The sequence below is a fragment of the Apium graveolens genome, unplaced genomic scaffold, assembly GCF_009905375.1.
Source record: "Apium graveolens cultivar Ventura unplaced genomic scaffold, ASM990537v1 ctg7005, whole genome shotgun sequence".
In the NCBI taxonomy this organism is placed as follows: domain Eukaryota; kingdom Viridiplantae; phylum Streptophyta; class Magnoliopsida; order Apiales; family Apiaceae; genus Apium; species Apium graveolens.
Window position 1 is genome coordinate 1 of NW_027419964.1, and position 14,365 is coordinate 14,365.

At 35.3% G+C, this 14,365-nt stretch overlaps 1 protein-coding gene and 1 long non-coding RNA gene across 2 annotated transcripts; one reads left to right on the forward strand and one right to left on the reverse strand.

The window, feature by feature from the left end:
- Nucleotides 1-317: 317 nt before the first annotated feature.
- Nucleotides 318-947, forward strand: LOC141703711 (secreted RxLR effector protein 161-like). The gene has a single exon (XM_074507149.1). It carries the CDS (start codon nt 318-320, stop codon nt 945-947), a length of 630 nt encoding a protein of 209 aa, XP_074363250.1.
- Nucleotides 948-2,125: 1,178 nt separating this feature from the next.
- LOC141703712 (uncharacterized) lies at nt 2,126-3,283 on the reverse strand. The gene is made up of 3 exons (XR_012567647.1): nt 3,256-3,283; nt 2,874-2,948; nt 2,126-2,352 (listed from the first exon to the last, which is right to left on the reverse strand). It is a non-coding gene; the product is annotated as an uncharacterized LOC141703712 (long non-coding RNA).
- Between the last annotated feature and the right edge of the window lie 11,082 nt (nt 3,284-14,365).

A 14,365-nucleotide genomic window follows, 5' to 3' on the forward strand; every position in this document is an offset into this window, starting at 1 on the left:
TGAAACTGGTCGTATGTGGTACAACAGGCTTAGTGAGTACTTATTGAATGATGAATATGTTAATAATCAAGTGTGTCCTTGCATTTTTATTAAAAATCATCAACTGGTTTTGTTATTATTGTTGTATATGTGGATGATTTGAATATTATCGGTACTATTGAAGATATTACTAATGCTGCTAACTATTTGAAAAATGAGTTTGAAATGAAAGATCTTGGAAGGACAAGATTTTGTTTAGGTATACAGGTGGAGCACTTATCTTCAGAAATATTTGTTCTCAATCAAACTACACTGAAAAGATTCTTGATCGGTTCTACATGGACAAAGCTCATCCACTAACCACACCAATGGTTGTTCGATCACTCGAGGTTGAAAAAGATCCTTTCCGTCCTAGAAAACAAGATGAAGAGACTCTTGGACCTGAAATTCCATATCTCAGTGCAATTGGCGCTCTCATGTATCTTGCAAACAACACACGGCCTGATATTGCATTTGCAGTGAACTTGTTGGCAAGATTTAGTTCTGACCCTACTAAAAGGCATTGGGATGGAATAAAACATATATTCAGATATCTTCGAGGGACAATCGATCTTGGACTATTCTTCCCAAACAATTCAAGATCACGGCTAGTTGGATATGCAGATGCTGTATACATGTCAGATCCTCATTTTGGGCGATCACAAACAGGTTACCTATTTACATATTGTGATACTGCTATCTCTTGGAAGTCTACAAAACAGACTATGGCCGCAACTTCATCAAACCACGCAGAGTTACTAGCAATTCATGAAGCAAGCAGAGAATGTATTTGGCTAAGGTCGGTCATTCAACATATTCGAGAATCATGTGGATTATCAAGTATTTTAGACAGTCCTACAGTTTTATTCGAGGATAACTCGGCCTGCATCAAACAACTTAAGGAAGGATATATTAAAGGGGATCGATAAAACACATATTGCCAAAATTCTTCTACACTCATGAACTTCAAGAAAATGGTGATATTGATAGTCAACAAGTTCGCCTCATGCGATAATCTGGCGGATATACTTACAAAGTCACTACCTACATCAACATTTGAGAAGCTAAGAAATAATATGGGTAGGCAGAGGTTAAAAAGTTTGCTACAATCAAAATGTCAAAATGTGAGACATTTTATTCAGGGGAGACTGTACATCTTTTTTCCTTCGTCAAGGTTTTATCCCACTGGGTTTTTCCTTGCAAAAGTTTTAACGAGGCAGTCAATCTTTGCAATAACTCGCATTTGACAATCAAGGGGGAGTGTTAAAATATTTGAATAAAAAATAAAGTGATTGTCAAAGCGTATCGAGGAAGTCTCTCAAATCTTACCAAGGAAGACTTGTAAAGCTTATCGAGGAAGACTTGTAAAGCTTATCGAGGAAGTTTTGTAATACTTAATGAAGAAGATTTAAATAGCTTACTTAGTAAGCCTTGTAAAACCAACTACTATAAATAGCTCATTTAGCTAATGAAATACAGCACAACTTTCTCTCCATCTTCTATTCTCCTATACCTTCCTCTACATTAAACATAACTAATATTTCAGTCAAGGTTTATAACAAAAGCAATAATAACCACGAGAACAATAATTTTTATTCACACAAGAAGCAAGATGAACTTCAGTCTAGCGAAGAAACCGCCGCAAAGCCAAGTTAAATGAGAAATAATATTTGCTTTACAAAACTAGTCTACTAAACTAGCCAGAGTTCACCTCCTCGCTCCAAATGAAGTATAACAATAGTATAGTTAAATTAAATGAGAAATAATATTTGCTTTACAAAACTAGTCTACTAAACTAGCCAGAGTTCACCTCCTCGCTCCAAATGAAGTATAACAATAGTGTGGTTAAGTTAAATGAGAAATAATATTTGCTTTATTTTGTTGTAAAACATACTCGAGAAATTTTGTACATTTATTATTCTGTTAAGAAAAAGAGGAAAAAACTCATTTTTTACATGTATGACATTTTAATTAAAAGAAGTAATTCGAGCAACGGAAATGAAAAAAGATAAATTATAAGATTTTTAGACGAGCATATTATAATATGCTTAAAAGTTATAACAAATATTTTTCTATTTAAAAGTGCTTCCCTATCAAATATTTTCTTCATTAAAAGTTTCTCCTTGTCAACTATTCTCTCCCTTTAGTTGCCTCTCGTTTGGCTGGCTATCCACGCCCAGTTGATCCATGATACTACCAGCTACATTTTGCGAATTTATAGTTTACAAGACTATAAATTTCAAAAAATATATATTCAAAAAACTACCTATTTTCTACTCAGGATTCATTTGATGACAAGAAGCTACATTCAGCAAGTTCATCTGCCTGCTTTACCTATACAACAATTCAAAACAGTGATAATTCTTGTTACATATGTAAGAAATACAAAAAATAAATTATAGACTGCTTAAAATTTTGGAGAAATTATTCTACAAAAGTCTAGTAATAACTACTAATGGTTCTCAGACAGGATAACTTAACTAAAAGAGTTTTCATTATCAGATTTGACCGATCTGTAAGAATTTGAACGCAGCCTTGAGCTTAATAACTAGACTACATAATCAGTCAAAATGTTATTGAATAGGCAGTCTAGAATACTACATATCATATTTCTATACGGAAGCCGCCTCCTTTCTTCTCTTCCATTCTTATCGAAAAGTCGGAAAAGAGATTGCAATTATCATAATACTGTAAACGAAGAAACAAGAAAACACATATAGTAATAGCATGTCCTAAGCACAGTGCAAGTCTAGTGAAATCCTTGCAATATGATACCCAGCAAGATCATGACATAACAAAAGAAACACGCCAAACTTTTACTTGGAGATTCTGTAAATCCTCGCATTGAAACTCACCTTAAGGCTAATGCGCAGTGAATTAATAGAAGTTTCTATCAAGCACTTCTCGGCCTCATTTCTACATATCAAAACCTACAAGAAGAAACAGCTTTTCAGAAAAACTTGTACAATTGAACATTTGCTGTTCAAGCCACTTGTATGAAGTAATAGTAATATAATAAAAAAATAAACCATACTTCAATGTAAGAAACTCAATATATGCAGATATTAGGACCATAAGATGATGCAACTGTTTTCAAGAATTTTACTGATATTTCTACCAGTACTTCTGCATATACGTTATCAAAGTGCAACTGTAGATCGTGAATCAACCTCTTCAGTTTATTTTATTTCTTTAAAATCATATACTTCTACATCAAATGACAAAAAAGATTCTTACAGGATTTAGCAGAAGTTCTGGACTGGTCCTGAAAATCGAAAAAAAATATTAGGTGGTTATTCTCGCGACATGCAAGTTATGTTCGTATGCACAAGATAACTACGGTAAAAAAGATTAAAGTAAATTGAACATATTTCAATCGACAAACTAACAAGAATTGCTGATTTTAAAAGCTGTGTGTTGCATCAATTTCAGTCTTCCCGTAAAATTTGATCAATCAAGAGATCATAGAAAAATAGGGTATAGATAACAAAAGAATTACAGCAGGTTGTAGACTTTATAATTTATACATGCGGCAAAGGGTAGATAATAATTTGGACTTGGTAGGCAACATGTCAAAAGATACAAAATGACTATGTGATCTACTTTAAACACTCCAATTTCTGGAACATTCAATTTAACGTGCCAAGACTCGATCCACTAACAGGTAAATCTTGCAAGCGTTGACCTCGCTTTACTTTAATACACTGATAAACTTGTCCACATGGATTTATTGGGTATTCTGTATGGAACCTTCATTCAAAGAAAATGATTAGTAAGATACAGATAACGCAGATAACATACCTCAGTTCAACCTCTGGTTTGTTATGTCTTTCAACTTCTTGACATGGAAAGTTCTGCAACCATAATATAGTACAAATACGGTTAATACATAAGCTATGCAATCAACGGTAAGATCATAGATATACTCATATACATAATGATTCCAGAAAACAAACGGAAATATTGTTGGAGTTCATAATGGTAAAATCTTGTAACATAATTATTAATAGTGCTTGCAATAGTCAAACTAATATAACTCTCCTATAAATGGTCTTCGAGTTCCTATGACAAAGAGGCTTAGAACTTTATACCCTCGAATGCTCTAACCAAGAGGGGGAAAGGAGATTAGAGATACAATTTTCTTACAAATTCGTAATTGAATAACTTGTCAGGACCACTTTAATGTAATATCCCGTAATTTTTAAAATTAGATTATTAATTGAATAATAGAATAAAAAGGATTAAAATTAGACAAAGACTAGGATTTAAAATTGAATTAGACTAATGAGTCTAAAATTTGGATCCAATTATAATATGGATAACTTGTAGGTTAAGATATAGGGTTTTGTATCTTATAAATACATCCTAATCGTTTTCCTCGTTTTTAACATCAAAATTCGTAAGGGGTTTTTCTTCAAAAATCAGCAGTCTTATAAAATTCGTAGAAAATTCATCGTAAGTCAGAATTCAGTGATTCTGGACTTTTCAGAGAGGTCTTTTCGTTATCTTCAGCTTTCGTGTTTCGTGTTTTCCAAGAAAATATCGTTTAGAGGGTCAAAAAGAATAAATTCAGATCTGGTCAGGCTTTTAGGTAAGTACTTTTTGACTTGCGTTTATATTCGGAAAAGTTTTGATACTCTGATTTTCGAATTTCGTATAAGATAAAAGAATTATGTTTCGAACTGTATAAGAAATAAGATAGGAGAATCTTTTGAAACCCAGTCTCTATGTTTTCGAACCCGTTCGTAATTTACGCTATAATTCCGGAACTAGCCTTAGATACCCTTAGTAGGCGCACGAGTGTGCAACTTTAGATACCTATTAAGGGCGCGTAATTATTGAACTTTAGATGTCGGCCACTGGCAAAGTGTGGTATATAAGAATAAGAATAAGAATAAGAATTAGATGCCGGCTACTGGCAAAGTGTGACCGTAGATCAAGACTGTGGTATTTATAAGAATTATCGTTTCGTTATGTTTTACTCTGTTCTGATCTGTTATAAAAATCTGCTATATTCTGTTTTAAATTCTGAATTTTAAAATATAGAACTTCGGGTTGGATTTATTTTAGAAATTGTTTTTATAAAATTACTATCGTTTTGAGAAAATTTGTTTTATTAAAAACACCCATTGTTTTCTTGTTAAATAGTTAGTCAATTTATACTTGTTGGGCTTTGTAGCTCACCCCTTTTATATTTCAGGTTTCATATAAGATTCGAGTTGGAAATCATTGGAGTTCGAGGACTTAGGATTGGAGTATATTAAATTTTGGGCTTCCGTTAGATGCGCTTTTGTAATAGACACCTTTGTAATAGATTTTCGTATTAGTAAATTGTATTATATTTTAGTCTTGATTTAGAAGTAATAGTCCGGGAGTGCGGGCTGTTACAGTTGGTATCCAGAGCAGGTTGTCTTTTGGAGTGTATTAGGTATGTGACTAGTACATTCCCTATGATTCGATCTTGTGGACCATAGTTTGACCTTTGGTAGATCAGGGGGTAGATATGGTAGATGTGTCTCGAACTTTAGGATTGTTGTGAATTTGGGGACCAAATTCTTTTTAAGGAGGGTAGTATGTAATATCCCATAATTTTTAGAATTAGATTATTAATTGAATAATAGAATAAAAATGATTAAAATTAGACAAGGACTAGGATTTAAAATTGAATTAGACTAATGAGCCTAAAATTTGGATCCAATTATAATATGGATAACTTGTAGGTTAAGATATAGAGTTTTGTATCGTTATAAATACATCCTAATCGTTTTCCTCGTTTTTAACATCAAAATTCGTAGGGGTTTTTCTTCAAAAATTAGCAGTCTTGTAAAATTTGTAGAAAATTCATCGTAAGTCAGAATTCAGTGATTCTGGACTTTTCAGAGAGGTCTTTTCGTTATCTTCAACTTTCGTGTTTCGTATTTTCCAAGAAAATATCGTTTAGAGGGTCAAAAAGAGTAAATTCAGATCTGGTCAGGCTTTGAGGTAAGTACTTTTTGACTTGCGTTTATATTCAGAAAAGTTTTGATACTCTGATTTTCGAATTTCGTATAAGATAAAAGAATTATGTTTCGAACTGTATAAGAAATAAGATACGAGAATCTTTTGAAACCCAGTCTCTACGTTTTCGAACCCATTCGTAATTTACGCTATAGTTCCGGAACTAGCCTTAGATACCCTTAGTAGGCGCACAAGTGTGCAACTTTAGATACCTATTAAGGGCGCGTAATTATTGAATTTTAGATGCCGGCCACTGGCAAAGTGTGGTACATAAGAATAAGAATAAGAATTAGATGCCGGCTACTGGCAAAGTGTGACCGTAGATCAAGACTGTGGTATTTATAAGAATTATCGTTTCGTTATGTTTTACTCTGTTCTGATCTGTTATAAAAATCTACTATATTCTGTTTTAGATTCTGAATTTTAAAATATAAAACTTCGGGTTGGATTTATTTTAGAAATTGTTTTTACAAAATTACTATCGTTTTGAGAAAATTTGTTTTATTAAAAACACCCATTGTTTTCCGGTTAAATAGTTAGTCAATTTGTACTTGCTGGGCTTTGTAGCTCACCCCTTTTATATTTCAGGTTTCGTATAAGATTCGAGTTGGAAATCATTGGAGTTCGAGGACTTAGGATTGGAGTATATTAAATTTTGGGCTTCCGTTAGCTGCGCTTTTGTAATAGACACCTTTGTAATAGATTTTCGTATTAGTAAATTGTATTTTATTTTAGTCTTGATTTAGAATTAATAGTCCGGGAGTGCGGGCTGTTACAGTTGGTATCCAGAGCAGGCTGTCTTTTGGAGTGTATTAGGTATGTGACTAGTACATTCCCTAGGATTCGATCTTGTGGACCATAGTTTGACCTTTGGTAGATCAGGGGGTAGATGTGGTAGATGTGTCTCGAACTTTAGGATTGTTGTGAATTTGGGGACCAAATTCTTTTTAAGGAGGGTAGTATGTAATATCCCGTAATTTTTAGAATTAGATTATTAATTGAATAATAGAATAAAAAGGATTAAAATTAGACAAGGACTAGGATTTAAAATTGAATTAGACTAATGAGCCTAAAATTTGGATCCAATTATAATATAGATAACTTGTAGGTTAAGATATAGGGTTTTGTATCGTTATAAATACATCCTAATCGTTTTCCTCATTTTTAACATCAAAATTCGTAGGGGTTTTTCTTCAAAAATCAGCAGTCTTGTAAAATTTGTAGACAATTCATCGTAAGTCAGAATTCAGTGATTCTGGACTTTTCAGAGAGGTCTTTTCGTTATCTTCAACTTTCGTGTTTCGTGTTTTCCAAGAAAATATCGTTTAGAGGGTCAAAAAGAGTAAATTCAGATCTGGTCAGGCTTTGAGGTAAGTACTTTTTGACTTGCGTTTATATTCAGAAAAGTTTTGATACTCTGATTTTCAAATTTCGTATAAGATAAAAGAATTATGTTTCGAACTGTATAAGAAATAAGATACGAGAATCTTTTGAAACCCAGTCTCTACATTTTCGAACCCGTTCGTAATTTACGCTATAGTTCCGGAACTAGCCTTAGATACCCTTAGTAGGCGCACAAGTGTGCAACTTTAGATACCTATTAAGGGCGCGTAATTATTGAACTTTAGATGCCGGCCACTGGCAAAGTGTGGTATATAAGAATAAGAATAAGAATTAGATGCCGGCTACTGACAAAGTGTGACCGTAGATCAAGACTGTGGTATTTATAAGAATTATCGTTTCATTATGTTTTATTCTGTTCTGATCTGTTATAAAAATCTACTATATTCTGTTTTAAATTCTGAATTTTAAAATATAAAACTTCGGGTTTGATTTATTTTAGAAATTGTTTTTACAAAAATACTATCGTTTTGAGAAAATTTGTTTTATTAAAAACACCCATTGTTTTCCGGTTAAATAGTTAGTCAATTTGTACTTGCTGTGTTTTGTAACTCACCCCTTTTATATTTCAGGTTTCGTATAAGATTCGAGTTGGAAATCATTGGAGTTCGAGGACTTAGGATTGGAGTATATTAAATTTTGGGCTTCCGTTAGCTGCGCTTTTGTAATAGACACCTTTGTAATAGATTTTCGTATTAATAAATTGTATTTTATTTTAGTTTTGATTTAGAATTAATAGTCTGGAAGTGCGGGTTGTTACATTTAAATATCCTACTACCAATGCGACCCCACTAAAAATTACCAAGACCAGCTATTTGTATACAACAGAGAAAAACTTAATGTAGATTAGTTTAGAGTAAAATGCATGGTGTGTGTACCTCAAGTGTGACTTCTCTGCAACGTGTGTCACTGACCTTTTGCATTTTGTGGAGTCTTTAATTGCAAGTTAAGTGAGTTAATGGAGGTTGTAATAAGTAGAAAATGCAAGGGCTGCCTTGTAATTCTACCAGTTGGCACCATATATCTCTCTTCACCCTGCCAGACCGCCTCTAGAAACAAAATTAGACAATCAATTTCTCATCTTTCCTTTATATATATTTTTGTGTTACAGTGCACCAAGCCTCCTCGTCTCTGTAACAAACGGTTCCTTAGTCAACAAATTTATTTCCCTCATCCTCTTCACAACCACAGACACCCCATTTGACATCACTTCGTTATAGGCTGATCCCAACCCTCCACCATTCCATGGAACCTCAGCGGCTCAGCCGCCTTCACTAAATCAGTCAATCTGAACACTCCCTTTTTATCATTCACCACCACAAGATCATTCCTAATCTGCCTCCTCCATTGCTTGATCCGCCTTTCCTCGAGTGGCTAGCTGACCATCCAATTCTGTTTCTTGAGGAACAAGCTCAGAGTTATTCCGAGGCTTGGAATAATTAGTTGCACAGTTTCATTGAAATTCTCTTTCCCCAACTGAGTGAAACTACCACCCTTTATCTCGGTCGCATATTCACAATTGCAAGAACCCAAGTTGCTTGTAAAGATTTGTTACTATCTTCTGGTGGGGGAGATTGACTGTTTGGTGTATCTCGTGCGTCAAATGTATCAATTTGGTCAGGAGTAGTAGTATATTGGTGAATTTGTTTCCTGGTTTTTCACTACATACGCCAGTATATCTTTGAAAGCTATTGCATTAAATTTCAGCAAATACTCGGGGATTTCACCTTTAAGCTTGTTGTTACACATGTCAAGATCAGATGAATATTTTTGTTTTAATAGTGGAATTGGACCGGAGATTTGGTTCATTCATCTTCTTAAATGATAGCATGTGGAATAGTTAGGGTTCAAATTGGGAACAATTGAACCTGAGATATACCCATAAATGCAACTTAACCCAACAATATATCTGTTGCTTTTCAAATTTACACCTTTGCCCTTATTCCGTTAACTAACAACTAACAGGAGTACACAAAATGCAAAATTTCTGCAACTCAGAGTACACATGATGCATACGTTAAAGATGAGGTACAAACTAAGCAGAGAAGGCAAGTTGAGGTACACACTATACATTATACTCAATTAATAGTCCAGAAAGACGTCAAAGCCACCAACATTCTTCTGGGCAAACATCTTAACCTGAAAATAGCAGACTATAGTTTGGCCTAGCTAGATGAAGAGGAATACACTCACATTACAACTAGAGTTGCTGGCACTGTGTGAGAGCACGTTTTCACTTCACATAAGTAATTTGAAGTTTGTAAGCATTATAGAACAGATGTTTTTATTGTACCCTATTCTGCTATGGCTATGGCTAAGCACTGCTAGTTGTGTTTGAAACTCCAAGATAAGTAAAGTGTTCTTAAAGTAAGCTACAGGGATAACCAACGTTGTAGTAAACAAATTACGATGAAGAATGAAAGAAAAACATTTCCTGACATTTGACTTTCTCAGTGGGTACGTGCCTCCATAATATGCATAGTGGGGTGATTAGACAGAAAAAGCATACACAGTTTCAGGGTTGCGCTTGATATTTTTGCAAGAAAAATACCAAATGAGGTCTGACGGAAACTAAGTCTGTCTTTCTTATTGAGTAAAATTAAATCTGTGTTGCTTATCTCCAATCACTCAGTTAACTTGAATTTAGTTTCACTCCAAATATGGGTACAACTATATGTGTGTTGGTGTGTGTATTTTTTTTTATTTTGTAACCCCATAAACCATGATGTTGTTTATAGGCTCATAACATACAGGAAAATGATAACCTGAAGGAGCTTGTTGATCAAGGTTGGTTTCAAATACAGCAAAGAAGAGGGCCATGAGGCAATGAGAGTGATCAAATTAAAGTAGCAGTACTATGCACTAATTCATCTGATAACTCCTGGTGGCGGGGCCGCTCCTTCGACACCGTCCTGGATTCTCCGCCGCTGTAGAGGTGTAGCATGATAACTCCTGGTGGCGGTGCCGCTCCTTTGACACCGTCCTGAATCCTTCGCCGCTGTAGAGGTGTAGCTATGGTTGGGTTCCTACAAAATAACGCCGGAAGGGGGGTTGGAGTCCCGCGGCGCCTCCGGCGTGAGAGTAAGAACTAGCTTTTTGGGAAGATGAAGATGAATATGAATGTAAGGTGGCTGTGTGTGTATATGAGTGTGAAAGAATGATTAACCCCAAAACCTCACCTCATTGGGCTATTTATAGCCCAGGGGTAGGGTTTTGGGGTTGGTACCTTTAAATCATAGCCATTGGTTCTGGGAGCGGAGGACACCTGGCTGTAGTGGATGCTTTACACGTGTCAGTGCGGGACTGACTGAGGAATGTTCTAAGGATCCTCTGACATGTGCCCTGATTATTCCCATGATTGATGTGTGATAGTTGTCCCCATCATGTGTCTGGGCCAACGTCTCACGTGCTGAGATTTACCAAGGTTAGCCTTGCGGGACGGAGCTGGTTAGGACTGGTAGTGTGCGGGACTATTCCTTCCAGGAGCTATATGGGGTTAGGAGCCTAGGAGTAGTCTTTCCACGAGCTGTATGAAGTCAGGAGCCTATGAGTAGCTCTTCCAGGAGCTATATAGGGTTAAAAGCCTAGGAGTAGTACTCCTAGGAGATATATGTACTATAATGTGCCCCCACTCCCTTATGCAGATTTTCTGGATGGGGGAGTGATTTTGGGTTTGTTTGTAGAACATGAGCTTTTGACTGTTTTATTTAGAAGAATTTGTGCTTTTCTTGCCCCCAGTCCGAATTTCGCTGAGTTCGGGGAAATCAGGACTAAGGTTGTTGTGTTTGGAAGGAGTTGTGCTTTTCTTGCCCCCAGTCCTGATTGCCCTGAGTTCGGCAAATCAGGACTAAGGTGGTTGTCTTTGGTAGGAGTTGAGCTTTTCTTGCCACCCAGTCTGGATTGTGCTGAGTTCGGCAAATCAGGACTAAGGTGGTTGTCTTTGGAAGGAGTTGAGCTTTTCTTGCCCCCCAGTCCGGATTGCGCTGAGTTCGAAAAATCAGGACTAAGGTGGTTGTCTTTGTTAGGAGTTGAGCTCTTGTTGGCCCCCAGTCCGGATTGCGCTTAGTTCGGCAAATCAGGACTAAGGTGGTTGTCTTTGTTAGAGTTGAGCTTTTCTTGCCCCCCAGTCCGGATTGCACTGAGTTCGGCAAATCAGGACTAAGGTGGTTGTCTTTGGAAGGAGTTGAGCTTTTTTTGCCCCCAGTCCGGATTGCGCTGAGTTCGGAAAATCAGGACTAAGGTGGTTGTCTGTAATAACCCCAATTTTTGGGAAATTTTGAAACCCTTATGAATAGTGTTTTTGCTGAATGAGAAAACTTTTCATGCCACACTATGTAGGGGTTCTGATATGGATATTCTGAGATTTTATTAGTACTTTATATGGGATATAAGTGTATGTAAAGATCGTCAGAATCCAAATCCGAACACTTTGACTTTTCCCGGAAATCCAATAGATACGGAAAGAATTGAGTATAAGGTAACAGGATAAAAAGGATTTAAATTAATGGATTATAAGAGAGGATCATAAAAGGAATACAATATATTGAGAAAGGTTAAGGGAACTTAAGTAATAAGATCCCGGGTATGATCCCTCAAACGATAAACGAAAACGAAAGTTAAGCGAACCGTATAACAGATCAGCGGTCATTAGGCAAACAATTAGGAAGTTAATCAAAGGGATTAGAGAGGATGATGTCACCCAACCAATGAGAAGAGGACAAGGAGGGGAGGATGACATCATGAGGATGACACAAGCATGACATGGGAAGGAAGGAGATGTGGTGACTTTTTAACCACACAAACTCAAGGGCAACAAGGTAATTAACTAAAAACAAATCAAAATCTCATCCACCAAGCCAATCATTTCATTTTTCATCAAACAAAACACAAAAATCTCTTTCTTCCCAAGCTAGCTCTCGGCCCATTTCTTAAAAATTGAAGATCCAAGCTCCACCACTTACTATTTAGCAAGGTAATTATCTAAGCTTCCCCATGGATAGTTACATACTTCCTATAAGTTTAAGCTTCTAATTCCAAGCCAATCTTTTTCTATAAATCATGAAAGAAGATGGTAAATAGTGTTTTTCAAGAACTAAAATTTGTGTTCTTGAAGTTTTGTTTAGATTAAGCTTGGATAAGGACTTTAAGGGTGATTCCAAGCCATTCTCTTGATTCTCCACTCTCCAAGGAAGGTATAAACTACAAACCCTAGCTTTAGTTTTGAGTAATTAGGATTGAATGTGTTTGATATAGCATATGTGAAGCATGATGCTTGATTGGTTGAAGTTTGGTTGAGTTTGTAGAGATTAGTTGGTTTTGTTGCATTGTTGGAGTTGTAAATCTTGGTAATTAGTTAAAGAACCTAAGTAAAGCTTTTAGTTCATGTGGGGAATAAGTATAAATGGTTAATGTGGATTTGTTGGGGCTGTTATGATGTGGTTTGGAGGGATATTGGTTGTATGATTGATTTGGGGTTGATTGTGGTTGGTTTTGAATGGTTTAAAATTGGGAAAACGCGTAAACATAGTCGTCGTAACGTTCGATTTTCTTTGGACTGTTTTTGTGCATAACATTAGGACCCGAGAACCCCCTGCTAGATTATGACCACTGCCATGTTTAGATAGCTCATGTTACGAGCTTCGTTTTGATATGTAGTTCGTTCGATTCCGATGCACGGTTTAGGAGAAACGACCGTTTCAAGTAACGGCGTTTCGCGAACGAAACTTTTCCCCTCGCCTTACTTTGAAACATAGGTTAAAGACCAAAAAGGGTTAATTAATGTATGAAACATTTATGGTAAGTGTGTTAGGCAGTTGGTAAGACACTCGCGAAGGAATCGCCTTAAAACTCGTAAAGGTTAAATTATTAAAAATGGTGGAGCCGAGGGTACTCGAGTGACTTAAGAGAATCAGTAAGCGCAAAACAAGCGTTAGAGTCTAAGTTAGTTAAAGTATAGATTTACAAGTGACTTTGGTTTAATTTCAACTTACTTGTTGTTTATAGGTTACCAGACTCGTCCCGAGCCATTCGTAACCCCCAGTCGCTCAGGCAAGTTTTCTACCCGATATTCTGTTGTTGTGATGTAAATATATGTATATGCATTATCTTGTGATAGTGCATGATTGTTATTAGCAAATTTTGCGATATATTGGAGCATGCTGATATGGTATATATGCATGTCTGTTTCGTAATCTGGTTATCTATCTGTTGATTTCAATGCTTATATTTGCATAATACCTATGCTAGAAATAAGCAAGTAGTTGCGTATACCCTTAGTATAGGGGATAAAAGGTGAACATATTTCTAAACCGGGAGTCGATGTTCCCGAGTATATTATATATATATATTTATATATATATGGATATAGTTTTTAAAACTATGGATCGAATAAGGTTTATTCGATACCTTTATTTTACTTAATTGAATATTAATTTGAGTATTCATTCGAGGGCTTATGACTCAGTTTATTTTATTATTTGAATATTATTTGAATATTATTTGAATATTCATTCGAGGGCTTATGACTCAGTTTATATTATTATTGAATATTACTTGGATATTCTTTTGAGGATGTATGACTCCTTTATTTTATGAATATTATTTATAGTATTCATTCGAGGTATTATGACTCCGCTTATTACTTAATAATATTCTTTATTGTATTAAAGAATAAGGTGTCGATAATCAAACTTACTTTCGATTATTCAAATAAAGATAGTACTTTCATATAAGTATATCTTTGGTTATTTGATATCCATTTCAAGTATAAGTTTTAATACTTCTACTTCGATTATTTTTATAAAGATTATTCTTTATGGGAATATTATTTAAATAATAATATTCAGGCATTTTCTAAATATAATGGGGACTGATTTACTTCATTAAATCAGCTTTACCCCAAACATTCTTAAAAATGTTTTCGAGTCTTCAAAATGAATTTAAAAGGTAG